The 27,777-nt window shown below is 44.9% G+C and overlaps 2 protein-coding genes across 9 annotated transcripts in view; one reads left to right on the top strand and one right to left on the bottom strand.

The window, feature by feature from the left end:
• Positions 1-20,051, top strand: part of Numb (NUMB endocytic adaptor protein) — a 126,913-nt gene extending 106,862 nt beyond the window's left edge. For 5 of the 7 annotated variants that reach the window (XM_029540991.1, XM_029540988.1, XM_029540989.1 and 2 more), the window contains 7 exons: positions 2,847-2,921; positions 6,149-6,289; positions 9,679-9,883; positions 12,672-12,965; positions 14,416-14,565; positions 16,736-16,882; positions 17,955-20,028. In XM_029540991.1, coding sequence (XP_029396851.1) covers positions 2,847-2,921; positions 6,149-6,289; positions 9,679-9,883; positions 12,672-12,965; positions 14,416-14,565; positions 16,736-16,882; positions 17,955-18,670 — 1,728 coding nt within the window. In that variant the 3' untranslated portion in view covers positions 18,671-20,028. Of the gene's footprint in view, positions 1-2,846; positions 2,922-6,148; positions 6,290-9,678; positions 9,884-12,671; positions 12,966-14,415; positions 14,566-16,735; positions 16,883-17,954 lie in introns of all 7 variants that reach the window. The other 2 variants (XM_021201567.1, XM_029540992.1) reach the window with 2 other exon arrangements.
• A 1,934-nt stretch (positions 20,052-21,985) lies between these two features.
• Positions 21,986-27,777, bottom strand: part of Papln (papilin, proteoglycan like sulfated glycoprotein) — a 31,298-nt gene continuing 25,506 nt past the window's right edge. Inside the window, exons 26-27 of one of the 2 annotated variants that reach the window (XM_021201562.1) lie at positions 25,623-25,789; positions 21,986-22,512 (exon numbers count right to left, since the gene is read on the bottom strand). In XM_021201562.1, the coding sequence (XP_021057221.1) occupies positions 22,337-22,512; positions 25,623-25,789 (343 nt within the window). In that variant the 3' untranslated portion in view covers positions 21,986-22,336. The remainder of the gene's footprint in view (positions 22,513-25,622; positions 25,790-27,777) is intronic. The other variant, XM_021201560.1, reaches the window with a different exon arrangement.

The raw sequence follows: 27,777 nt of genomic DNA, 5'->3' as shown, positions 1-27,777 counted from the left end.
TTGCTGGGGCCTTCGTGGCATCTCTTTGGCTGACATGAGAACACTCTGCATCCTTTTAAACCTCAGCTCTCCAGAGCTAAGTGTTACCCTAACCTATCTTGTCTCCAAATAATCAATTCTGTTTATGGCATTGTGTTCTTATCTCATTAGTGAGCTTTTTTTTTTTTTTTTTTAAAGATTTATTCATTTGTGAGTACACTGTAGCTGTCTTCAGACACCAGAAGAGGGCATCAGATCTCATTACAAATGGTTGTGAGCCACCATGTGGTTGCTGGGAATTGAACTCGGGACCTCTGGAAGAGCAGTCAGTGCTCTTAACTGCTGAGCCACCTCATTAGTGATCTTGGGAATCATAGACTTTTAGATTTAAATAAAACCTTAAGGTGTGAGTCACAGTCTAATACTGGATAGGTTATAAATATGGGGTGCAGTACAGAATAATGAATTATCTTCCCAAAGACTCAGCAAATGACTACATTCTAGAAAAATCTCGAGAGCATAGCCCACCATATTTATTTGTCTTTGAAAATCAAGTTTTAGTGTAAGGAGACCATGCCCGTTTGCTCACATGTTGTGGGTTCTTTTGTGCTACAATGACAGTTGAGGAGTTGCCATGCAGAATATATGGCTAACAATGCCTTCACAGAGAATGTGCCAATCCCTGATTTAAACAATGTAAAAACCCATTCCTGTAAGTATAACTCATTTCTTCCAGCTTAGCATCAGTGTGTCAAATGAAAGCAGTGGAAGGCTCCTCTAGTCCACAGAGGTTGTCACCAGCCAAGATAGCTCCATCCTGATTCTTTTCTGCCTGGAATCTTGCTTGTTGATCTCTATCTGACCTCAGGTACACTGCTGCAATGTGATATTTTAAAATGCAAATCTAGGGACTGGAAAGTTGACTGAGTTAAGAGCATTGCTGCTCTTGCAGAGGAACCAAGTTCAGGCCTCAGTACCCACTTGAGGCAGCTCATAACTGCCTATAACTGACACTCCAGAGGAACCAAAACCACCTCTGACAGCCACAGACATTGTTCTCACAGGCACAGACCTGTGCATAAACATATAGAGCAATTAAAAATAAGAGTGTTTTTAAAAATGCAAATCTAGCACTGGTGCAGTAGCTTACTGTTTGCTAAAGACCCTTGCTGCCAAGCCTGATGACCTGAGTTTAATCTTCAGGATGACACGCTAGGGGGAAAGAGCTGACTCCAGTGAGTCCTCTGTGCACACGCAATCAGATGTGATAAGTAAGAGCAGAGATCAAATCAGCGGTTGTGTTTAATTCTTTCAGTAGCTTTCCGTTGCCCATGGATTTAAGACCCAGTTCCCTAGAAGGTGCATGAGGCCTTTCCCCCTGACTCCCTCCTGTCGCTTCATGCCCAGTCGACCTTCAAGCCCACACCGAGACAGTCTCAGGGCCCCAGACTTTTGGGCCCTTTGCTTTGACGGGACGTGTTCTCAGAGCATCGCTTTTCAGTGCTCTATGAGGTGCTCTTGTATCTGCAGTGGCTAAAAAGTTTCAGATCTCACCCAGTAGTGGTGGCGGTGGCGGCAGTAGAGCTGACAAGCCCCAGCGGCTTTTTAAACTAAGAGCATGCTTCCACAGCCAGGATTCCTGGACTTGGGGACATGGAAAGGAGAATAGTAGTTCTGTTGTTCCCTGTCCTTCTAGAAGCTGCTGTTCCCTTTAGTGTATACTTCTATGATAATCTGATATCCACCCTCAGCCTTTATTTGTTTTAGTTTACTTCTATCCATGGGCAAGTTAAGAAAGGGCATTAAGTACCATGGTATTCCCTCAAAGAAGAAAAAAATTATCAGCTCGTTCAAAGTGATTCTTGTTTGCTACCCAAAAACATAAAAACAAAAAAACAAAAAAGCCATGGTGGTGCTTGCTTTTAGTCCCAGCACTCAGGAGGCCGAGGCAGACAGATCTCTGACTTTGCAGCGAGTCTGCTCTGTACAGTGAGTCCAGGACAGTCAGGGCTACACAAAACCGTGTCTCAGAAAACAAACAAATAAAACCAACCCTTAGCTTAGCTGTAATTTTAAAATCTTCCTATGCCCTCAGAATGTTTCCCTACATTTAATGTTAAATTTAAAAAATTGGCTAAATTGGGGCTGGAACGGTGGCTCTGCAGTTCCTGAGTTCAGTTCCCCGCACCCACATGACTGTTCACAGCTGTCGATAACTCTCATCCCATGGGATCCAATTCCCTTTTCTAATGTGCAGATATACATGCAGACAAAACATCCTTATACAGAAAATACATAAATATTTTTTAAAATCTAAGCTAAATTATTGTTAATCTTGAGGGGATAAATAATTACTCTTTTAAGAATTGTTCATAGGATAATTATGGTTTCTTGCCATTTTTAACTGAAAATTTCAGGTGACAAAGGGTCACACCAGTTTTCAGAGGATAGCAGAGTGGTTCAGAGCTGATTGAGATTTATCTGTCACTCTCTGTACCTGCAGGTCTCCTTGTGGTGTAACTCCTTATGTATTATTATCAGACTCTTAGGTTTCTCAACTGAGTTTTTAAACGGGTTTGCCTTTTCTGGAGTGTGTTACCCTGGCTTTCCTTTTGTCTGTCTCTTCCCCCTTACTTAGTTTATCTTAGGATTCGTGTTGTGTTTCTGAAGTAGTAAGTCTGGCTTGTTTCTTCCTGAATGTCTCTGCAGTGTGGTTTGAGTACCTGGCTTTGGGCATCTATCCTGAAGCTGGGCTTTCTCTCTCCTTGTGACTTGTTGGAAGATGGAAATCTGTATTTTCTGAGTTTCGTTTTCTTTTTAATATTATGTATGGGTGTGTCTCCTCCCTCCCCCTTCTCTTTTAAAAGACGGGAAAGAAAGCAGTGAAGGCCGTTCTGTGGGTGTCAGCGGATGGGCTCAGAGTTGTGGATGAGAAAACTAAGGTAAGAGTTTTGTGAGTTTAAATGCTACTTCTCATGTGATTCATCTCTAGTGATGAATGCCGTTAGTGTTGCAGTAGCTCTACAACACCCTGCCACTGTGTCCAACGTACAGCCTTTGAGAGACTGTTTTAGTGTCCAGGAAACTAATCTAGTGACTCATTTACTTTATGTACTTAATCTCTCAGCATTTTGTTCTACATGATGTAGCATATTTTATGTACCAAGCATTAATATTTAATGCTAAGATATGAGTTCTATTTTTGTTCTATGTTTACTTTTTTCAGATCCTTGAATATAAAAGGTGATATATCTTTTACTGTAATATTTTAGATGACACGCAATATGTTAAATGTGCCCTTGTTCCTTAAGGAAATGTCTTAGGGCTGAATGAGTCGGCTGCTGAGAGCCCTGAGAGGCGAGGTTTGCTGCAGGAGCACACGGTATTCTAGGTAGCACTCATTTGAGAGAAAGGGACCCTAAACGCCCAAGATAAGCATGGTCAATTAATCAGTAATAAATTTTCTTAAGACCTAAAGTCAGGAAATGCTTTTTAACCAGAAGTTAATTTGGATAAAGTTATGCGAATCAAAAACAGATGTGATGAGCAGGATCATTAGATCCTTTTTTCTTTTTAAGATTTATTTATTTATTTTATGTATATGAGTACACTGTAGCTGCATAGATGGTTGTGAGCCTTCATGTGGTTGTTGGAAATTGAATTTTTTAGAACCTCTGCTCACTCTGACTCTGCTTGCTCAGTCCCTGTTTGCTCTGGCCCAAAGATTTATTTATTATTATAAATAAGTACTCAGTTGCTATTTTCAGATGCACGTGTAGAGAGCGTTAGATCTCATTACTGATGGTTGTGAGCCACCATGTGGTTGCTGGGATTTGAACTCAGGACCTTCAGAAGAGCAGCCAGTGCTCTTAACCGCTGAGCCATCTCTCCAGCCCTAATGATTCTTTCTTTTTTTAAAAGAGGTTGTTTTTCTTTTTTTATATATATATTTTTTAATTTATTTATTATTATATCTAAGTACATTGTAGCTGTCTTTAGATGCACCAGAGGAGGGTGTCAGATCTCATTACAATGGTTGTGAGCCACCATGTGGTTGCTGGGATTTGAACTCAGGACCTTCGGAAGAGCTGTCGGCACTCTTAACCACTGAGCCATCTCTCCAGCCCAGCCCTAATGATTCTTAAATGGCTTAATATAGCAACATTTCAGACCTTCGAAATGCTAAAAATATTTATAAGCTTAAATTTAACACATTTTTCAGCAGTAGAGATTTTAAGTATATTTTTAAACTTATATCCTTTTAATACATTTTTTGGATGAAATTTATTTTTGAAAAAGGTCTTGGTGGGACAGTGCTTTCAGTGGTTAAGAGCACTGACTGCTCTTCCAGAGGTCCTGAGTTCAATTGCCAGCAACCCCATGGTGGCCCACAGCCATCTGTAATGGGATCTGGTACCCTCTTCTAGTGTGTCTGAAGATAGCTACAGTGTACTCATGAATAAAATAAATAAGCAAATCTGAGAGAGAGAGAGAGAGAGAGAGAGAGAGAGAGAGAGAGAGAGAGAGAGAGATCGGTCGGTCGGTCGGTCTTGTGGTCTTGCTGAGTTTGATCTAACAATTCCCCTGTGTCAGCCTCCCAAGTGCTGGGATAACAGGCTTGTGCCGCCATGCCAAGCAAATTTGTCATTCTCATGGCTATGCATTTGTTTTTTACTGTATTTGGAAACTGATTTGCCCTCTGGTGGCTGCTTCTTTAGAACCTACATTTATGAATTTCATTCTTTCCATGTTGACTGATAAGTTACTTGTAGATGGGTTAGTTGAGTTGGGGAGGGGAGGGGGACAGTCTCTCTGTGTAGCCCAGTCTCTCTTGTTTTGAGTTCACTATGCAGCAATCCAGTTTGACCTTGACTGTGCATCAGTTCTCTTGGCCTAGCCTCCTAAGTTCTGGGATTGTAGGCGTGAGCCACCATGTGCACTGTAATTGGCAGTTTATCACTATTGGATCCATTTTCCCACCTTTATATTTTACCTATTATCAAGGAGTAATACAATGTTGGAATTAGTGCTTGTGACAAGATCATGCTATGATCTGCACAAATTAATATAGATACAGGAGTCTGAACTTAAGGTCCCTAACCTTTCTTTGAGCAAGAAACTATGTTGTGATGCACCCATCTCTAGCATACAAAGAAATAGAAAATGTGATTCATTCTCACAGAGTAAGCTGAGACCCAACCCTAAAATAATCTAGCAGAAGCAAATAGAACTTGTAAAGCAGGCATTAAAATTGCACTGAGGGATATGAAAGAAAAAATGCTACTATTGAATAAACAGCTAGATAATCTCAGAAGTTCTGGGGGGGAAAGGCAAATAAAAATTTAAGGGTTGGGCATGGTGGCACATGTCATTAATCCCAATTTAGGAGGCAGAGCCAGAAGGACCTCTGAGTTCCAGGACAACTATAGCTACAGGGTGAGACTCTATCTCAAAAAAAAAAAAAAAAAAAAAAAAAAAAAAGAAAGAGAGGAGGGGAGGGAGGGAGGAAAGAAGGAAGGAAGGAAGGAAAGAATCAGAAAAAAAAAGAAAACTCTATATCTTAAAAATAGACTACTTTCCGGGTGGTGGTGATGGCACAGGCCTATAATCCCAGCACTTGGGAGTCAGAGGCAGGCGGATTTCTGAGTTTGAGGCCAGCCTGGTCTACAGAGTGAGTTCCAAGACAGCCAGGGCTACACAGAGAAACCCTGTCTCAAAAAACAAACAAAAAACAAAAAACAACAACAACAAAGAAAAGAATACTTGAATTAGAAACTTTATACTGGATGGAGATGCAGTTATTTGAAAGGGGGAAGCAATAGAATAATACGTATTATCATTCTAATTTGTATAATATATCGTGGGAACTCAGTATTATATGTTTTTGCTGTATTTGCAAATAAGCCAAGAGGATTTAAGCATTTGTTTATGCATACTGTCAAATTGAACATGGCAACTACTGTGGAAGAGCTCTGAACTAGAACCAGCTGACACATACATACTTCAGAATATGGAGATAAGTTAGGGAACTGTTTGAGCCAAGTGATGCTTCCTAATCAAGTTGCAACCTATGTAGGAATTCTGCATTGCAAAATGAACATCCTGTGCTGCTTCTGAGAAGACCAGATACATCAGAAGCCTTCTCTTGCTTTCTGTTTCCATTTTCTAGGACCTCATAGTTGACCAGACAATAGAAAAAGTTTCATTCTGTGCCCCAGATAGGAACTTTGACAGAGCCTTTTCTTACATATGTCGTGATGGCACCACTCGGCGATGGATCTGTCATTGCTTCATGGCTGTCAAAGACACGGTAAGTCCAGCATGGCATATGCTGTCATGAAGATTCTAGCTGAGGTGCTTTCAGCTAGTGTTGGCAAAGCAGTTTCCACTACACTTTTTAATAAGATACATGATGCTAAGGCTGCTTACACTAGTGCGTTTGTTGTAAGATTCTATTCAAGTAATTGTCAAGCTTGCTCTGAGCCTTTGAGCTGGAAATCAGAACGCAAAGCGATTGCCTAAGATATAGAGTCGTTAAAGTGAAACAGAGATGCCCTGGTGAGCTCATTGGCTAATACCATGGTTCATTCCCCAGCACCACAAAGAAAGGAAGAAAGCAGAAAGCAAAGGGACTGGGGACTGGAAGTGAGGGACACAAGATGGCACAGATACAACATGTCACCATATTTCTAAGCTTTTTGAGTCGAAGCTTTTCATCTGTAAAGTTTTTGCAGAGTTTGTTTTTGTTTTATTTTTTTTTAAGATTTATTTATTTATTATATGTAAGTACACTTTAGCTGTCCTCAGACACTCCAGAAGAGGGTGCCAGATCTCATTACGGATGGTTGTGAGCCACCATGTGGTTGCTGGGATTTGAACTCACGACCTTCAGAAGAGCAGTCAGTGTTCTTAACTGCTGAGCCATCTCTTCAGCCCCGTTTTTTTGTTTTATTTTATAAGACTATAGAGTTTATAGCCAAGCAGTGGGAGTGCACAACTTTGATACCAGCACTTGAGAGGCAGAGGCAGGCAGATCTCTGTGAGTTCAAGGGCAACCTGTTCTACAATTTCAGGACACCAAGACTACACAAGAAAACCCTGTCTTAAAAAGCAAAAAGCAAGCAAACAAAATAGAATAGATTTTGTGTTCTCTTGATTAGCCAAGTTTGATTCCCAGTATCTATAGAAAGTATTGTGATCCCCTATAACTGCAGCTCCATGAGAGTCAATGCCTCTGGCCTATTTCAACACCACATTCACATAGCACAGAACAGAAAGGAAGGATTGGACTATGATAGAAATTAATGCACAGAAATAGATTTTTATTTTGAGACAAAGTCTCCTTGCTCTATAGCCCAAACTGACTTTAAACTTGTTTTTCTACCTCAGCCCCACTAAATGCTGAAATTGTAGGCCTTATACCTGGATGAAGATTTATTTATATTTATTTTTCTTCTTTGTGGTGCTGGAGATCAAACCCCAGGCCTTATACCTTCACCAATGGCCTTTCCTGGCCTCTCACAGTGCCAAGCCTCAGCTGCTCTCCATGATCCCCTTCATGCCTTCAAAACCAGTACCACCTGGGTGACTCTTACACATTACCAAGTCCAGCTGCGGCACAAGGACTATCTCTAACACACAACTTCATTGTGCTCTCAGAAAATATTTCCCAAAAAATGTCACCCCAGTGATGCTGGCCTCTTCATAATCACTGCTAATTTCTTAGCTCCACCTAACCAGCATCATTTGTTCCCAGTAACTCCTTCTATCCTTGACTCTAAAGCCAGAGCCATGTGACCAAAGCTGCCAAATTCTGCTATTTGCTGGGACTAGAACATGGCCCTCTTGTTCATTTGCAAACACATAATAAGTTTATGTGGGTGGGATTTTGCCCCAAGGTCACCACTCCCTTAATTTTGTTTAATATCCTTGAACACAGGATTTAGCTCCATTCCACTTCCTGGTGCCCCTTTAGTCTTTGAACCATACATTTTGTATTTTCCTTTCTAAGCTTACCATGCTTGATCAAAAATGCTCTACATTTTATTTTTAATAAAGGACAACATTTAATTGGGGCTGGCTTACCAGTTCAGTCCATTATCATCATGACAGGAAGCATCACAGCAGGCAGGCAGTCATGTTGCTGGAGGAGATGCTGAGAGTTCTACATCTTGATCCAAAGGCAGCCAGGAGGAGATTGTCTTCTGTAGGCAGCCAGGAGGAGGGTCTGAATCACACTGGCCAGACTTGAGCGCGCACACACACACATACATACATAAACATATGTATGTATGTATGTATGTATGTATGTATGTGTATAGGAGACCTCCAAGCCCCACCTCTACAGTGACATACTTCCTCTAACAAAGCTACACCTCCTCTAGTAAGATCACACCTCCAATAGTGTCACTTCCCATGGACCAAGTTTATTCAAACCACCACAGAAGGCATGAGGGGAAGTCTACTCCTGCCAACATTGGAAAAAGGAAAAAGCAAGGTTTTCCTATTCCCTTTGTTTATTTATTTGTTTTCAAGACAGGGTTTCTGAGTGTATAGAACTGGCTGTCCTGAACTCAATACCAGGCTGGCCTCTAACTCACAGAGATCCGCCTGCCTCTGCCTCCTGAGTGCTGGGGTTAAAGGCCTGCTCACTAGGCTTAGCCCTTGAGTCCCTTATAATCTGGAGTTTTAAAGTTTGTAAATCCTCCATCCCTGAATTATTAGCAGTGGAGTCAAGCTCCTGAAATTCCTTCCTCTCCAGTGGTTTCTTAGAATGGCCTGGCAAATATTCCTGCTATTCCCCCTTTAAAAAGCAACTGGAGGGCTAGAAAAATGGCTCAGTAATGAAAAGCACATATTGCTTTTGCAGAGAACCCCCTCCTAACCCTGACCCTGACCCTGACCCTGAGTTCTGTCCCCAGCACCCAAGTCAAATGTAGCCAGTCTTTTACTAGTTTGTGGGTTCTTTCTTCTTCCACACTTCTCTACCCTTTTTCTACCCTTTCAGTCCCTTAACAGTAGATAGGAGAGAGAGAAAAGGATAGAGGGGAAAGGGAAATATCCATACATTATTTCCTGCTGATTAGGGGTGTCAAGTTCCTTGGGGTAAGTTTGATCTTTGACATCATGATACCTAATTTATTCTTTCTTCTTTGCACACAGCAACTTAACAAACCACAGCCAACAGTCCACCTCTCAGGGTTCTAGCATTTATGTACCCTCTGAAAAGTTCCCAGAATTCCAAGTGTCACAAAATTATAGAAACTGTCTGCAGCTGGCAAAGTCACCCCCACCCCATCCCCGCTAGAGCATGAGGCAAATCATGGTCATCTGCTGTGGACAATTTGAGGCAGGCCCATATCCCACCTGGGATTAAAAGAAAAGCACATTCCTGTTTCTGTGTTTCTAAAAAAGAAAACAATAGTCTCACTTGAGTCAAGCATCTCACAACCTCCTGAAACTTCAGCTCCAGGGTGATCCAACACCTCTGGCCTTTGAGACTATCTGTATTCACATGCACAAGAAAACAAGCACACACACACACAGAGATAAAAATTCAAGGGAAATTGGAGGCTTAGATATAAAGACCGTTTGTCTGGCATGTTAACTTTAAACTGTAATTTACAACAGCTGTGTTTGTATGTAGTTATTTGTGCTGTAACTCTCTCTCATAGAGCTTTCAAAACCTGCTCTCTACAGGGGGAAAGACTAAGCCATGCCGTGGGCTGTGCTTTTGCAGCCTGTTTAGAGCGTAAACAGAAGCGGGAGAAGGAGTGTGGCGTCACTGCTACTTTTGATGCCAGTAGAACCACTTTTACAAGAGAAGGATCATTCCGTGTCACAACTGCCACTGAGCAAGCTGAAAGAGAGGAGATCATGAAACAATTGCAAGATGCCAAGAAAGGTACGGTGTGTTCTACTGTAATGTGTTTATTTAATTCAGGTTTTCTCAACAGGTTTATAGACAAGTGCCCTACAGACTGAAGGAACCCTTGGATTGCACATGAAGCTCAGTGACAGAGCATTCCCACATGTTCAAGGTCCTGGCTTCTATTTTTAGCATTCCCAATCCCCACCTACACCATGCACTCAAAGACAGACTCCTTAGCAATACATGAAGACGTTAAGGACAAAACTAAAAATCTTACAAAAATGCCTTCTTTAGACTGGCTTAAAAACTGTTTATGCTGTCCATTATAGTATGTTCTGGGGAAGGTGAGAGAGAAGTTGAAGACGCGCAGAGAAACATCCCTTGTTCCCTGCCCATTCCTGTCCCTGGAACAGATTTAATTCTGATGCACTCTTTCTCTCTCTGTGAGACATAAATACCATCAAATACTTAAGATTTGGGGAGAAAGTACAGCCCTGGGTTTTAGGGATACAAAGGGAACACTGGTTATGATGTGGTTGAGAGTTAGCGATGATACTGTGCCTGTTACAGGACTGGTATAATCCTGAGTGCTTTAGTCACAAAAGTGACTTTGGGGTTTTTGCATGTGTCTTTGTGTGTGTGATGTGAATGTTGGTGTTTTTACATTTGTATGAAGGCTCATATGTGTGTGAGAGTGTGCGGAAGCCAAAGCCAAAACCACAAGTCATCTTCACTAGCACTCTCTTCTTTTTTTATTATAACTTTTTAAATTTTTTTGTTTGTTTTTGTTTTTCAAGACAGGGTTTCTCAGCCAGGGCTATACAGAGAAACCCTGTCTCGAAAAAAACAAAAAAACAAACAAACAAACAAACAAAAAAAAACAGGGTTTTTCTGTATAGCCTTGGCTGTCCTGGAACTCACTCTGTAGACCAGGCTGGCCTCGAACTCAGAAATCCGCCTGCCTCTTTCTCCCGAGTGCTGGGATTAAAGGCGTGCTCCACCACTGCCCAGCAACTTTTTAAATGTTAATTTTTGTGTTACGGGAGCTTTGCCTGCATGTATGTCTGTGTACCACATGTGTGCCTCGTACCTTTAGAGGCCAGAAAAGAGTGGTAGACTCTCGGGGACTGGGGCGCAGTGGCTGTGAGCCGCTGTGTGGGCCTTAGAGTTGAACCCAGGTCCTCTGGAAGAGCAGCCAGTGGGTTTCTTTGTTTTTGTTTTTGTTTTTTTATTTTTTGTTTTAGATTTATTTATTTATATATGTGAGTACACTATCGCTGTCTTCAGACACACCAGAAAAGGGCGTCAGATCTCATTACGGATGGTTTCGAGCCACCATGTGGTTGCTGGGATTTGAACTCAGGACCTCTAGAAGAACAGTCAGTGCTCTTAACCTCTGAGCCATCTCTCCAGCCCCTCTACCTTATTCATAAGACAGAGTCAGTTCAACCCAGAGCTCACTGAGTTAGATTAATCTAACCTGGCTAGCTTGCTTTAAGGATCCCCCTTGTCCCTTCTTTAGTGTTGGATCCCAAGTGAACTACCATGCCCAGGAGGCATTCTCTTGGGTCCTGAGGATCCAAGCTCCAGGCCTCAGACTTGGCAGAGAAAGCACTTCACTTGCTTAGCTATCTTCTCAGCTTGTGAACCACAGGGGTTTTTGTTTTGTTTTGTTTTGTTTTTACTAGATTTATAGTACCAGATATGACCCTCCTCCTTTGGAAAGGGGTCCAAATTCAATTAGAAAGTATGGTTACCCTCACAGTAGACTTCACTTTGTTTAACTAGTGGGCACATCTTGCCTAGCCAGCCACTATTTCTGCTTGTAGGGTCCACACCTGGGTAACACTGTATGTCAGTTTCCCCTAAAAGCCTACATAGCATCATGTGCTTTAAAGACTAGACAGTAGGGGCTGGTGAAATGGCTCAGTGGGTAAGAGCACCCGACTGCTCTTTCAAAGGTGCAGAGTTCAAATCCCAGCAACCACATGGTGGCTCACAACCATCCTTAACAAGATCTGATTCCCTCTTCTGGAGTGTCTGAAGACAGCTACAGTGTACTTACTTATAATAAATAAATAAATAAATAAATGGTTAAAGACTAGACAGTAAGAAGAAAGCCTCCAGCATAATTCTAACTTGATCTCTCTGACCTATGCCAGATCATGTGTGTTTGGCAATAGGGTTTTGCCATCCAGATGACTCATTATTCTTTTTTTTTTAGATTAATTTTCATTTTAAATTTGTATACATGGGGGGGGATATGTGATATGTAAGTGCAGGTGCCTATGGACTTTGCACAAGGACTCCATTGGAGCTGGGTTATTTGTGTCTTAAGATTATTTACACTGGACAGTGGTGGAGCACTTGGAAGGCAGAGGCGAGAAGATCTTTACAAGTTCAAGGCCAGCCTGGTCTATTGAGTAAGTTCTAGGACAGCCAGGGCTAAACAGAAGAACTTTGTCTTAAATTTCCCCCCCCCCCAAATGTATTTACTTGTATTATGGGTATTTTGTCTGTTTGTATGTCTGCATACCAGAAGAGGGACTTGGGATCCCATGGTAGTAGTTATTGTTTGCTGTGAGCATTTATATAGATGCTTGGAATTGTGTCTTAATAGAGTATAAAGCAACCAGGGTATTTGTTAACCCGTCATCTGTCAGAATAGATTAGATTTGAATATGGGAAAGAGTTCAAGAATGAGAAGGCTTCTGAGCGCTCAGCTCTGTGAACTCAGGATATTTGAAGGTCACAGCTCTGTGAACTCTGGATATTTGAAGGTCTGCTGAGGTCTAAGGTCTTTTACTTTGGTTTTCTTGAGCTGAGACAGACAAGACAGTTGTTGGTCCATCAGTGGCTCCTGGCAACACTGCTCCATCACCATCCTCTCCCACCTCTTCCACTCCGGATGGCACTGCATCTTCAGAGATGAACAATCCCCATGCTATCCCACGCCGGCATGCACCAATTGAACAGCTTGCTCGTCAAGGCTCTTTCCGGGGATTTCCTGCTCTTAGCCAGAAGATGTCACCCTTTAAACGCCAGCTGTCCCTACGCATCAATGAGTTGCCTTCCACCATGCAGAGGAAGACTGATTTCCCAATAAAAAACACAGGTAATGTGCTCTAGCTCCATCAGAAACAACACAAATCCCTTTTAGTCATGCCTGTCTGTCTGAAACTATTATAGTGTGTGTCATTTCATGAGAGAGCAAACTAGGGTCATGAATAATTAATTTCTCTTCCATCAGTAGTGACAGAGCCACAGTGGAATTTCTAGCCTGAGCAACAAGGTCCGTGGTTTGTCCTGATATGGGTGTTCTCTCTCTCAGCTAGCCTATTTCCATACATAAAAAGTTCCAAATTTCCATTCTTTCTGTGCTCATAGGACCCCAGAGAATTAAATAGGCTTTAGAAACATTTGCAGATTAATAGCAGCACTGTCAAAGGAACAGAAGACATGGGTAAATGTTCCTTGTATTTGTGGGAGGTTGGCTTCATGGGGAAGAAACTCTAAATGGCTCTCATACACAAATCTAAGGTCTAATGTTCATCAGAAGCAGGTGGTCGCTCATTTATTCATGGCTGCTGTGTATCCTCAGTTCAGCTGAGCTGGTCTGTAAGCTCTATCCTTATCATATGAGCTACAGCTAAAATGTTAGATCTGCTTGGTGCTTTTACTGGCCCTGTCTTTTATCCTTCCTTCTGAGGTCAGTCATGCTATCTCCATAACTGACCAGGAGGAAGCTCTGGCTCAGTAAGCACTCCTCCTGACAACACCGTACAAGCACACAGAAGACAGACCTGTGGGCAGTAGAACTAGGCTTAAAGAGCGGTTGGAGTTAGGTGATGATGGCAAGGCTTTTCAGCTCTCAGCACCCTCAAGACAGCTGTAGGTGCTTCAAGAAACTTGTTGCAGTCTCCCTCTGGGGCATATGAGGCACAGGATCTTTCTCTTTTCACAGACGAGCAAAGGCTCGGTACACATAAATTGTTTGCTCAGTAATGAGGAAATGTTCTCAGAGACCCATCCTGCCTCCTCCCTCCCCTCTTCCTCCATGATCTCAAATTACTTGAACTCCACACTCTAGGTCAAAGCAATCTTTCTGCTTGGCTTTCCAGAATTAGTAATAAAGAGAGTCTTTAGCATCCTACATTTAAGCTCTAGAATTGATTGGGTTGTAGCTTCTGGGAACTGGTTGAAAGTTAAAATAGGTTTCAGAGATCTTCCAGAAAGACCCAGCTATACCAATAAAACAAAACAAAACAAAACAAAACAAAACAAAACAAAAAACCCACCAAATTCCCAACTAATGTCTCACGAAGAGATAAATTAGGGATTTGCAGAGAAAGACGATCTTAGTGCGTGAGTTACTGATGGCTTCTACTTTCCTGTCTGAAAGTTGAGGTGTTAATTTACGGACGCTGATTGTGTAGCCTGACAGTTGAGACTTATCCTTCTGCAAGGAAACGAGTTAAAATGAGAAATGGCAGCCTTACACTGTACTGACATATTTCAGGACTCCTCTCTTTCCTGTCTAGAACCATTTCCTTTTTGCCTTGCAGTGCCCGAGGTGGAAGGAGAGGCCGAGAGCATCAGCTCCTTGTGCTCCCAGATCACCAGTGCCTTCAGCACGCCCTCTGAGGACCCCTTCTCCTCCGCCCCAATGACCAAACCAGTGACATTGGTGGCACCACAGTCTCCTGTGTTACAAGGTGGGTGACCTCTGACCTCAGTTTTTCTCTTTAAAACTAATCCTGTGAGCATGCGTCTCCTGAAGTTGGCATCCTGAGCTTGCCAGCATCCCTCATTTCCCTGTCAGCCACATCTTTGGGCTTTTGTTCTCTTGTCTAAACTGTCTGCTTTTCATCATTTGGCATGAATTTATCTGTTTACACATCCAAGAAAGTCTGTGTAGCCTCCACTCACTGCTTTATTTGCCTCTTGACCTACGGGACAGAACAGCTGTCAAGATTGGTTTAAGCTCTGTGATTCGCCACCAAGGACAATTTGGCCACCTCAGGGAAATTTTGGTATTCATTGTATGGAGACATTTTGGGATTATTATAGCATTCGAAGTACTGCCAAACATCCTTCAACATGCAAGACAGCACCTACAACAAATTATCATCCATCCCAAAATGCCAGTGGTGTTAACATTGAGACATAGACTTACCTTCTCTCTACTGAAAGATTCATAAAGTAGAATCCTCTCGTCTGGCTCACTGGTTCATTTTGTGGTCTCTAAATTGGCTTTTGTGACAATAGAGTTACTTCAGAGTTGGAGTTGGTGCCATTTCCCACAGCCCCCAGTATGCTAAATTAATTTCCCAACTCACAGGTCAATAAATCAGTGGCTCTGACAATTGCCCATTCCCATGTCTTTTGAGAACTTTTCAAGTAAAAAGGGCTGCACTACAGGACAGTGCTGTTACCCCTGGAAGAAGCTGCCATAACTCTGTTTTGCTTCTAGGTCTCAATCTTTTGACATGATACTTATAATCATGTGTCCTTTATATCATCGCATAGCTTTTCTTCTCATCTAACAGACATTTATAGTACAAGAAAAAGTAAACTTGATATATCAAGCACTTAACAGTGCCTACCACACTGGGAAATGCTCACACATTGTCTTATTTAATCCTCAAATAGTTCTTTAAGGTAGCCATTACAAAGAAGAAAAATGAGGCTCAAGATAGGCTGAGTGGATTGCGCAAGCTGTGCAGCTGGGATTTAAATTCAGATCTTCCTGCCCCACTTACATCCCACTGCTGTCTGCTTGTAGGGCACTGGGTATAGAACCTGAACGGAGCAATGTCCTTTGTCTTTAGGGGCTTCCAGTCTCTAGCTGATATAGTTTTGTTGTTGTTTCATAGCCCCAGGTAAACAATACCAATACCCTGACTCAGTGTGGTTGTCCAGTCCTAAAGGGACATCATCCATGCTAAATATGATGGAAAGCTAGAATAGCTTAGAGACTGATAAAGGAACAGGCCTTAGGAGCTGAGGGAAGGCGATGAGGAGAGAAAGCCCAGTTCTCTGGATATTATGACTATTACATGGGGAAAAGACACAGATAGAAGATTAATTTTGCAGCAAATGACAAATGTATTAAAGTAAATGAAAACATATACCATGTGATTTTTTTTTACCAGTTATATAGGCAAACCCCTCATTCATGGTTTCTGAAGTTTCAATTGCCTGTGGTTAACTACTATCTCAAAACATTAAATAGAAAATTCCAGAAACAAAAAATTCATGTTTTAAATACGTTTATTATATGTTCTTACAGTAATTATTAGCCTCTCAGTGTACCAAGCTTATAAATTAAACTTTATCCTAGGTTTGAATGTATAGGTAAAAATACAGTATTATACCAGGGGCTATCTGGCTTTAGGCTTCTGTAGAACACATTGGAACTCATTTCCTAATCCCAGATGTATGAGACTTTTGAAAAAATTAAATTTGGTGTATATAAAATATTGTTATCTTGATGCTGAGAACATACTAAGAAATTATACTTAACCCATTATTATAGTTGGCCTGATTTGATCTTTTAGAAAAGTGTAGAACAAAATGCTTTATCTACTTAATTTTAAGCCAAAGCCTAGTTGCTAAATAATCGATTTAATTTGAAATTGTATTAGGCTTCATTTTGTCTCTCATATACATATTTTCAAAGAACAGTCATTTATCAGTACAATCATTTGATACAGTCTGTTTTTGTGAAAAGGTGAAATCCACCGCAGGAGTGCATGATCCTCCCCGCACCAACTGCTCTGTCTTGTCTGTTCAAATATTGTACATTGACCTGACTGACCCATCTCGTGTAGCTTGGACACCCTGCATGAATTAACTCCATCCATGTTGTCTGCTCCATTGTAGCTAATGGCACTGACTCAGCCTCCCATGTGCTTACTGCTAAGCCAGCCAATACTGCTCTAGCACCCGTAGCAATGCCTGTCCGTGAAACCAACCCTTGGGCCCATGCCCCTGATGCTGCTAACAAGGAAATTGCAGCCATACATCCGGGTAAGGTGGCCAGAGATGTTGAATAGATTCTAGGAGCAAGTTCTAAAAAATGGCCAGCTACCTGAATGAGGACTACTGTGAAAACTATATTCTTTCCTAGACAGAAGTGGCTGTGGGAAATAAATGGAAATAAAAGGATTAGATGGACTGTTCTCAGGACGGTGGGACTTGGCTGCCATAGAATTCTAATAAGCCACTGGAGTTTAGTAGCACACAGCTGCCTATGGATGAAAAAGCACCCTGCACGGCAGGCTCATCTAAGTGCCATAGAGAGCACGTCCAGACTTTTTTTTTTACTAGCTTTTCTGAGATGTTTTGAGACATATTCTCACTATGTAACTCTGGCTGTCCTGGAACTCTCTGTAGAGCAGGATGGTTTGGAGCTAGAGCCCTGCCTGCGCCTCTGAGTGCTGGGATTAGAGGTGTGCTCCACCACTGCTGGCTTTGGGGGTATTGGGGGTGGGGGGGATAGTTTTTTTTTATTCATGGTTTTGGTTTTGAGGTTTTTGGTTTAGGGTTTTTTTTTGGGGGGGGGGGGNTGGTTGGTTGGTTTGGTTTTTCAAGACAGGGTTTCTCTTTGTAGCCCTGGCTGTCCTGGAACTCACTCTGTAGACCAGGCTGGCCTCAAACTCAGAAATCCACCTGCCTCCCAAGTGCTGGGATTAAAGGCGTGCACCACCACTGCCCAGTAAGATTTGAGATTTTAAGACAGCCTTGTTCTGTAGCCTGTAACTCGGTCCACCTGCCTCAAACTCCTTGTTTGGGAATACAGGCATGCCCCTTGGCTCAGCACTGTGAGCCATGGAGTATTATAGCCAATCTCTCTGCTAGGGATGTGCCATGGCAGCATGACAGGGTTCTGACACCAGCCAGGGCATCTGAACCTCCACATGCCTTAAGATGACATCATGCTCTGACAGGATCTCATCCCACCAAAGCAGAGCTCCTAGGCTGGTGACACTTCAGTCAGTGTCCCATCATGGGACATTTAGGGTCATTCACATTACCAAGATTACCAAGTAAGAAAGGCTTCTAACTCTCCCTCCCCAAACCCCCTTCTCTCTGGTTCTAGGGACTGAGTGGGGTCAGTCTACTGGTGCTGCCTCTCCAGGTCTCTTCCAGGCTGGTCACAGACGCACTCCCTCTGAAGCTGACCGTTGGTTAGAAGAAGTGTCAAAGAGTGTGCGGGCCCAGCAGCCGCAGGTCTCAGCTGCCCCTCTGCAGCCAGTTCTCCAGCCGCCTCCGCCTGCCGCCATTGCCCCTCCAGCACCTCCTTTCCAAGGACATGCCTTCCTCACGTCCCAGCCTGTGCCCGTGGGTGTGGTCCCACCCCTACAACCAGCCTTTGTCCCTACTCAGTCCTACCCTGTGGCCAATGGGATGCCCTACCCGGCCTCTAATGTGCCTGTAGTGGGCATCACCCCATCCCAGATGGTAGCCAATGTGTTTGGCACTGCAGGCCACCCTCAGGCCACTCATCCACATCAGTCACCAAGCCTGGCCAAGCAGCAGACATTCCCTCAATATGAGACAAGTAGTGCTACTACCAGTCCCTTCTTTAAGCCTCCTGCTCAGCACCTCAATGGTTCTGCAGCTTTCAATGGTGTAGACAATGGTGGGCTAGCCTCAGGAAACAGGCATGCAGAAGTCCCTCCAGGCACCTGCCCAGTGGATCCTTTCGAAGCTCAGTGGGCCGCACTAGAAAGCAAGTCCAAACAGCGTACAAATCCTTCTCCTACCAACCCTTTCTCCAGTGACTTACAGAAGACGTTTGAAATAGAACTTTAGTCAGTCTCTGCGACAGGCGTTTTCTGTACTTAGGCAAAAGAGCAGGGGGTGGAGGGCAAAGGGGACTTTGCTTTCCAGATCAGCACTCTTTTCACTAATCCCAGAGGTCCCAAGGAGCAAGTCCAAGCCCAGTACAGTGAGGGATGACGTCCACAGAAGGGAGGCAAGCCTTCCTGGGAAGGACTGCCCTGCAGCTAGGCTAGAGAAGTCAAGGAAACCTGGCCTTCTGGCCCCTCTCACCCTAACAAATCTCTGGCAACAGAGAGGCAGAAGATCTGAAGAGGAATCTGTATTCAAAGCACATTTACTGGAATATAAAACATAACAGGAAGCAAAACAATCTCCCTTTTTTAAGCCAGTCACCCGTTTCTCCCAGTCCTGGGCTGTCTTAGCAATCGCTCAATGGGGACAGTGTGGCTGGGTGAAGCCAGGCAGGCTGTGCTGCTGGGTTCACGGGAGTGCACAGCAGCAGCTGCCCAGTAGAGCTGTAGTCTGGGGATAAAGCTGAGCTTCCATTTTGAGTTACAGAATAAATATAAATATATATATATATCAAAAAGCCAAAATCTTTATTTTTATGCACCTAGAATATTTTAAATAGTTCTCAATATTAAAAAGTTGTATGAGTTGTAAGTAATCTTGCCAAAAGTGTGCGGGTTAGATGTAAGAAATTGTACATAAGATTGATTTATCTTTGATGCCTATTGAAGTAAAAAAGAGGAAGGGTTGGAAGTTGTAGGCAGGAGCCCTGGCTTGTTTGTGACCATCCCTGTTAACTAGCACACTGCAGAATGGTCATGCTGCTGGTCAGTGCAGTCACTAGGTAGTAGTTTTAATAAGATGAGCGAGCAGTGTTGTCCTGGTTTTAAACTATGGTGAAATTCTAATGTCATCATTTTAATGGAATCAAATCTACGCTCTAGAGAATGGATGTTGAATCTTTTACATATCATTGCAATTTCCTTATGTTAATCCTTTAGCGTTATGGTGACAATGACATAATCATATCCAGAAAAGGGAACGCAAGCTATTGTGTTGGTTTGTATTGTGGGTCTTAATGGGTTCTGTCCTTGAAGTTTTGTTCCCATAAATTTTACAGGGATGAGGTTCTGGTTTATGTGCTATGTGTCTGTGTCCCCTTCTGCCCCACCATGAACAGAACATCCTGTGCCAGTTGCAGCTACTTGACCATGGTTAACAACGTGAAACCCCCATCTCATTTTTACTTTTGAACGTTGGCCTTACAATCAAATGTAAGTTATATATACATATATATATATATATATATTTGTACTGATGAGAATTTATAATCTGCTTTAACAAAAATAAATGTTCGTGGTAGAGCTTTTGCCCATGAAGGGCTGTTCTTATTTGCAAATGAGTTTATAGTTCTGTTTTTAATCTAACTCTCTTTTTACTGCTCATTTCTAGCTTGTGACTATAAAATCTTTTGGGGGGATTAGTATATCCTTAAATTTCAGGGTATGACTGGGATCTGTAGCAATAGTATGGTCTACACCAAGAAGCCAGAGACTATTAGCCCCAGCCCAGGGGTAGAGTGGAGCTGTGGATGTAGAGACAGGGTCTCACTATGTAACCCTGGCTGGCCTTGAGCTCAGAGATCCACTTACCTCTGTCTCTCAAATGCTAGGGAAGGTGTGTGTGTCCCACCATGCCTGACAGCACTGCTTCTCAGTCTTAGCTATAGTGTAGCTCGGTGGAACATGTTCTAAGCATGCATGAGATCCCCCAGTGCACACACAGGCGTGTTCACACATCACCTATAATATCCAGCCTACTCACAAGGCCAGTTAAGTCAGACTATCAGTATAAGAGGGGAGGATACCAAGCTGTGCTTTACACTGAGGAGTTACTTGTGTGCTCTGTGTAGCATGAAGTTCAGCACCTTGACCTGGAGCAGTTCATCCCTCACCTCCCAATTTAGCCCCTACTCCCACCTGCAGAAAATGTCTGGCACCCGGATATTCCTCAGCTCTCTGAGCAAAATAGCCTGAGACACCACTCACACAGGAAGCTTTGTATTCCAGCCAGTGTCAGAACTTTGCTCCATAGTAACCTGTGTTACTAGACAGTCTTCCAGAGGAGTCGGAGAAAACGTGGGAAGAGCCCTGGAAGCTCATTAAATCCAGGCCTCTTCCTAGAGCATTAAGAAATCAGAGATTGAGGGCCGGGCGTGGTGGCACACGCCTTTAATCCCAGCACTTGGGAGGCAGAGGCAGGCGGATTTCTGAGTTCGAGACCAGCCTGGTCTACAAAGTGAGTTCCAGGATAGCCAGGGCTACACACAGAAACCCACACACAGAAACCCTGTCTCGAAAAAACAAAAAACAAAACAAAAAAAAAAAAAAGAAATCAGAGATTGTAAAAGATGAATGCCCTCCTGCAGCTCAGACTACTAAAATCACCACCCTGGTTGTCACATTGCACCTTCATCGGGCTGATGCTGGGTTCTATGGATTGTTTACTCTGAGACAGGAGCTCACTCTGGCCCAGGCTGCCTCACACTGGCACGCCCGCATCAGCTTCTCAAGCACTGGGATTGTAGGCATGCAGCACCATTCGCAGCTGTTGTTCTATAGACTTTACAGTTGTGCTTCTATGTGTGCAGTCAGGACAGCTGGCCCGAGTCAGTTCTGCCGTACACCAGGGAGGTTCCAGAGAGCACACTCCGGTCGGTCATCAGGCTTGGCAGTGAGTGCCTTAACCATCTCACCAGCCATCTCACTAGCCCCCAGCCGCCCGTTTGCAGCATAGTCTGATTTTCTCTGGCAACAGATATGCACCACAGATTACTACTTAAGGAAGCATGACTCTTCGCTACAGTTACTCGGAGCGGGCCAGTTTAAGGAGTGAACCTTCCCAGCCTGCCTCTCGGGAACCCCAGGAGGTCATGCCCCTGCAGTGAGTTCTTTCCCAGTTTTTTTCAGGTTATCTGGCTTTTCCACCCCACATCCCTGCATCTCGGCCTGTGGCCTCCACCCTGCTGATTGCTTTCCTGGCATTACACTGTGAGCTTCATCCAGTGATGATGGTGAAGGCAACTCTGCCACTGCCTAGGAAGATAGACAAGCCTGAATGACTGCTCGCCTCTCCCCACAGACCTGGATTCTAGCAGGAATACTTGTCTGACTGAGCAGTTCCTGTTCCCCTACCATCACAGACACCCCACCCAGCTGGCTCTGCCGTGTGCTGAGTGGATCCTCTGTACAAATTGAGCACCCCTCACCCAAAATCAAACGTGCTTCGAAACCCGGACAGTTTTGAAAGCTGACATGGCGTTTGGGTCTTTCAAGCTTCGGAGCATTTCAGAGTTTTAGGTTAGGGATGTTCAATTAGTAAAGTCTACAAATACTTAAAAGCTTAAAACACTTTGGTCCAAAGCATTTCAGATAAAAGGTCCTCGGTGCAGCAGATACTATAGAGGGAAGGTGTAAAGGGTTCCTTTTGTCACAGCAGCCTATGGTCATATCAGATAGACCCTGCTGAGCACTACAAAGGGAAGCCGGCACTGGCAGCTGCTGGGGCTCAACCCTGGGTTTCTGAGAGGGGCAGTATCTGAACGACGACGACGACTCCCTCTGAAAGCCATGCCTTACCATCCCTTCTCCCCAGCAAACTATCCAGAACTGGCACCACAGCCAGCCTTCATCCCTGCTGCCAGACAGGCTGGGCATTCGGCTGGAAGCGGGAGCAGCTGGCACAGCAGAAGCTGGAGTAATATTCATTGCCACAGAGCTGGGCCTGCAGGATCAACGCACAGTTGGCCAGCTCCGGCTGGTCGATGCAGTCCTTGCCTAGGTCCCTGGACTGTGCGGCTGGCGCTGCAGGACAAGGAGAGAAAGGGCTGAGGCAGCTCTTGCTATGGCCTCTCACAGGCCCTCCTGTGACCCTTATCTGTGGCCTATGCCCAATGCACAGCCTTTCCCAGGCTCCCACTTACTGGCTAAACCATCGATGGCTCCACATTAACTTCCTGCCCTACTGTCTGGAGCTGGAAAGCCAATGACAGCTATATGGGCGCAGATTGGCAGGAAAGATAGATAGGGTCAGTCCTAGGGAAACTGGAAGTCAGTAAGCCATTGCCATCTTCCTATTGCTACTGGGTCCCGCCAACTTCCCCAGCTTGCATCTGTCTCCTGTATCCCCATCTTTCCTGGTTTCCACCTGAGAACGTGATAAATCTTCAAAGCTCCAAGACTACACAGAGGCCCAAGCCCGTGTGCCACCCTCAATATCCTTCGAGTGTCTGGTAATTGTCAGAGTTTAATTCCACTCCCTCATCCTGCAGTTACCCCTCTTCTCTCTGCAGGCTCTGTGCAGCACTGTCCCTACCACCAGGCACACAGGGCTAGTATCTCCATTTCCCTATTCCTTCAGAAGACACCATGAAAAGATCAGACCGCCCAAACGGCCTTCAAAAGGTTTGGTATGCTTATCAGCATAACCAGAGGACTGTCTCCCTGCATGTGTGTGGTAACAAACAGTTTTTGCAAAGTCTGAAACTTTGATTCCAGCCATGAGCTGTTGCAGCCCCAGGCTATCATGATAGGTACTCCAGACAGGGCTTAAGACAGTCACTTCCCCGTGAGATGGAGAGAATAAAAACATCCCCCTCAAAGGGGCGCTCCAAGGACTGCTGAGTTATGGTGTGGGAGATACTGGGCTGTAACCTCTGATGGGGAGACTGAGGCAGACCACAGCTTCAAGGCCAGCAGGGCAACTCAGTAAGACCCTATTTCAAGCTAAAAATACTAAAGAAGAGAAGAGAAAAACATAGGGGAATAAGTTTGGTGGTAGAGTATAGGGGGCTTGTCTATAACACAAAACCCACTAAAACAGCACCCAGCCAGGACATTTAATAACCATTGCAAAAACATGAGTGCTCAGCCCCACGCCGTGTCCTTCCTCAGAAAATGAGGCAGACAGAATGGGTAGCAGGCATTTGTAGTAGCCTTTGTCCCCACAATATATCCTATTCACTTAACCCTTAGGCAAAACAAGCCAGGGTGAGAAAAGCCTAAGCCACCACCCCATGCCAACTAACTCCAGTGCCCTCCGTTGGCAGCATGAGACTCACTGTGTGACTCCAAACCAACAAGTGAGAGGAGCATAGATCAGCAGCCTGGTCCGTGGAAGGAATACAGACAGACAGGAGAGGGACAGCTGGGCTTCTGGAGAGATACCTCCAGAATATGGAAGGTTAGCCCCATGCAGCAGAGGCCTGTGGCCGTGGGTGGGGTCTGGGAGATCAGCTTGGCAGCCACACGTCACCAAAAGCCTGAAAGCAGCCTACTAGCCACCACTGTCAAACAAGCTTCCGAGTGCCATCCCCTCTCGGTAGACACAGCTACGGCTGATCACAAATGTGAACATCCAGGACTCCTTTAGTTTGACAGTGTGTTAGGTTTTGTTTGTCTTGGCTTTTAAGTCAGGATAATGTCACTCATATCCTGTGCAACCCAAGTGCTAGGATTCATAGGCATGTGTCACCATGTGTCGCCATGCTCAGATCTTCAGTTTCCTAATGACTGTCTCTTCACCATAGTAAGTCTGCATTCTGGGTTCTCCTGGTCTTATTAGTTTGATCAATGTATAGATGAGTGGGATTTTCTAGAAACATCAAAGATAGAAGTCCTGCAATATGGGACTTTGACCAAAGTGCGGTCACACAGGCAACACAGTTATAACCGTGTGAGTCTCCGTATTGCAGAGCACTTGGCTGGGCCCTGGGGTCCCAGTAGCTCAGAGAGTTCACAGAGGGAATCCTGAGTGTCACACTCACGAAACAGCACTGTAGCACACATCTTCAACCCCTGGCCAGTTCTCACCCTCAGCCTGGCATCCAGGAGGACAGCCAGGCCTGCCCCGGTGGCACGGCAATGTTCAAGCACACCAGGCAGTTGGTAGCATTACTGCCAAGCCAAGCGCCCTTTCTCCAGCATCTCCAGGATGCACCTCAGCCTGTGAGAACTGGCTGCTTGGCTGGAGGCTCTGAGCTGTTTGATGCTCCATCTCCCTGAAACACTTAAGACCTTAAGCACTGTGAGGGGGCCCCTCCTGCCCTGTCACTTAAACACAGAGCTCCTGCAAGTTGGAACATAAAACAGTCCTGCTTCACGAGTTCTGAGATGGAGCTTAACAGAACAGGCACGGTAGCACCTAGGAAGTAGAGGCAGGGAGATTAAAGGTGAGACCGGTGTTGGCCACTTAACGAGTTCAAGGCCAGCCTGGGCTATATAAGGTAAGTAAGATCAGAAGTCAAAAAGCCTGGGCTTGAGTCCCAGCTGGCCACAAATCTGCTGTGTGAACAGTGGGAACACCCTACAGCTCTCGTGGAAAAAGGATGAGGGTGACGGTACCCTGTTACATGCCTACATGATCAAAAACACACGTTTCCATCCTACAGCCATTTTTATATGAATTTTTAATCTTTATCTTTAAATTACAAACTACGTGATTTGGAAAGGAGACTGCCAACAATGATCAAAGAATCTGTCCTATGCCTTTTCTCTTAAGAGGTCTTCTATTTATTTATTCTCTGTTTTTGTCATGGTGCTGGGCTAGAGCCTAAGGCCTTAGGCAAGAGCTCTGCACTGAGCCACAGCCCAAACCCACAGGGCCTTCTGCCATCCTGATTAGAATTTGTAGACTTTAGTGGTTCATCCACCATAAACATTATCTTAGGAGTAAAGCTGGTGACCTTGAATGACAGAACTCTCAACACTTTGCTACATCTTCACCATGGCCTTAGATGGTAGGCTAGCCCCAGTAAAGTGAGGCTCTGGGACCATAAGAAACACCCACCCCTGTTACAGTGCCAGAAACAGGAACGTGAGCACAGATGAGAACGAGTGTCTTGGATCACTAAGCTTGTGGCCCTTGGTGCTCAGCTGCCTTCAGGACAGCAAAGCCCACGACGAGCCTTTCTCACCTGGGAGGGCCACCTTCACCTCGGTGCTGCGACTCACAGCCTGGCTCCCACGGAAGGCACTGCATGTGTAAGAGCCCTCGTCCCTGGGCCGCAAGTTGTGGATCAACAGTGTGCCATCTGGGGACTGGTGCACACGGTGGCCATCGGCCTGTATTGGCAGTCCATTCCTGGAGGGGAGAGAAGATCGGGAGAGACATGCCCTGAGAGGCCTGGGAGAGGAGAAAGACATTAGCTGAGGCTATTCCAGAGCTAATCTTCTCTCCCCATGCGGGCAGGTAGATGACACCTCAGGGAAGAGGGGACAGGTGCCCTCAATTGGTAGGAGGACATTAAAAGCCAAGTGGCACAACTCAGCTCACTCATCACAGTTTGCCCTGAATCCACAAAGGAGCCCACTCCAGCTTGTCACTGACAAATGCAAGGGGTCAGGGGAAAGGTGCATGCGCCTTCATGGCATGGGAGAGGTTGCCACTGCCAGGGAGCCTCCCACAAGAAAGAGGCAGGTGACGTGAGGAGAGGAGACTGCAGCAGGGTTGGTCAATGGAGAGGACCATGGGGATTTGGGAACTTGAAGACAAGCTCTCACGGTCAGAGCAAGAAGGCAGAGGGGGCCACTTGGGTTCCTAACAAACGTTTAAGCAGGCAGTGGGAGTGGCTGGGGTGGCCTGAAAGAAGGACAAGCAGAGAGCAGTGCTGCTTCGTGCCCACGGAGAAGATGACAGGACACTGAAGTATAGAGACAGTGAGGTCAGATGTAGGAGGTGGAGACAGGAAACCAGACGGCTTGGTCACTGGGCGATGATGGTTCTAGGTCCTACCTCCTCTCCCCAAGAGGGCAAACGGGTGACTAGGTCTCGGCTCTCTGATGCCTGCCGAGTGGAAAGGAGTGAATAGTGAGATGATGCTTTGAGTCTGAGATGCCTGTGAGATGGTATATCTGAGATCTGGAGCCGGAAAGTCCAGATCCAGAAGTGTGTCGTTTGCACCTGTGGGTGGGTATGTCTCCAAAGCTGTACAGGTGACAGTTCTGAGGACACTAGGGAAGCCATGCGAAGGGAGTGTGTTGAGAAAAAAGCAAGTGGCCAGTAGGATCACTACAGATGAGGGAAAGACCGGGACCATCCTGTGGTGGGAGGGGCAGGGAGGTGATTGATGACCTCTCCAGTACAATGTCCTCTGGAGAGGGAGCAAGATGTAGATAAAGCAATGATCAGTAAAGACAGCAAGATGTCCCCATACTTCCAAGTGGGGACTCTGTGAGCACTGAAGCCCCGGGCATCAAGGTCACCTAAGAGGCACCTGACCACCACTGTCACTGTCGCCCCCACCAGTGCATCTCTCCAGGAAATGCTGCCTTTGGCCACTTGTTACTCCTCCCAAGAGCACCTTTCCCTCTCGCTCCCTCGCTGGTCTCTTCCCTGACTCTCCTGACCCAGACTTACTACTTTCCTTTATGCACAGTCAGCACCTGAGGGAAACCTGGGCCAGGGCCACCTCTCAGCTCATAGTGGACTGAGTCCAAGTGACCCCCAAATCTCCAACCAGTAACCTAAGTTCTGAATCAGTTTGGATCAGAGTTCCCTGAAGTTGGGGCCGGAGAGATGGCTTAGCAGTTAAGAACTCATTCTTGCAGAGGACCATGGTTCAGTTTCCAGCAACTGCATGGTGGCTCACAGCCATCTGTAACCCCAGTTGCAGGAGCTCTGACCCCTCTTCTTTTACTTTCTCACCTCCGTAGGCACCAGTCATGTATGTTGTATACATACACATGGAAGTAAAACATTCATACACATAAGTACATTTGGAAAAAAAAATCATTGAAGACTCCAAAGCTGCATGCAGCCCTGTGGGGCTCAATATGAAGGAAACAGCCATGTCTGGAAATTCTGTTCACTGCCTTAACCTGGACAGAGAGAAAGCTACTGGCTTTAGCAAGTGGATATTCTAGATGCTGCCAAGCCTACCATGCACAAGCCTAAAATTGCAAGTTTGTCTGGTCCAATATTTCGGTGATGCTAAGATTAAGAAATTAGTGCCTGGTGTAGTAGCATATGCCTTAATCCCAGCACTCGGGAGGCAGAGGCAGGCAGATTTCTGAGTTTGAGGCCAGCCTGGTCTACAGAGTGAGTTCCAGGCCAGCCAGAGCTACATAGTG

Source organism: Mus pahari, chromosome 7, assembly GCF_900095145.1.
Source record: "Mus pahari chromosome 7, PAHARI_EIJ_v1.1, whole genome shotgun sequence".
Lineage (NCBI taxonomy): Eukaryota > Metazoa > Chordata > Mammalia > Rodentia > Muridae > Mus > Mus pahari.
The sequence above is the reverse complement of the archived record's forward strand: the minus strand, read 5'-3'. Positions and strand labels throughout refer to the sequence as shown.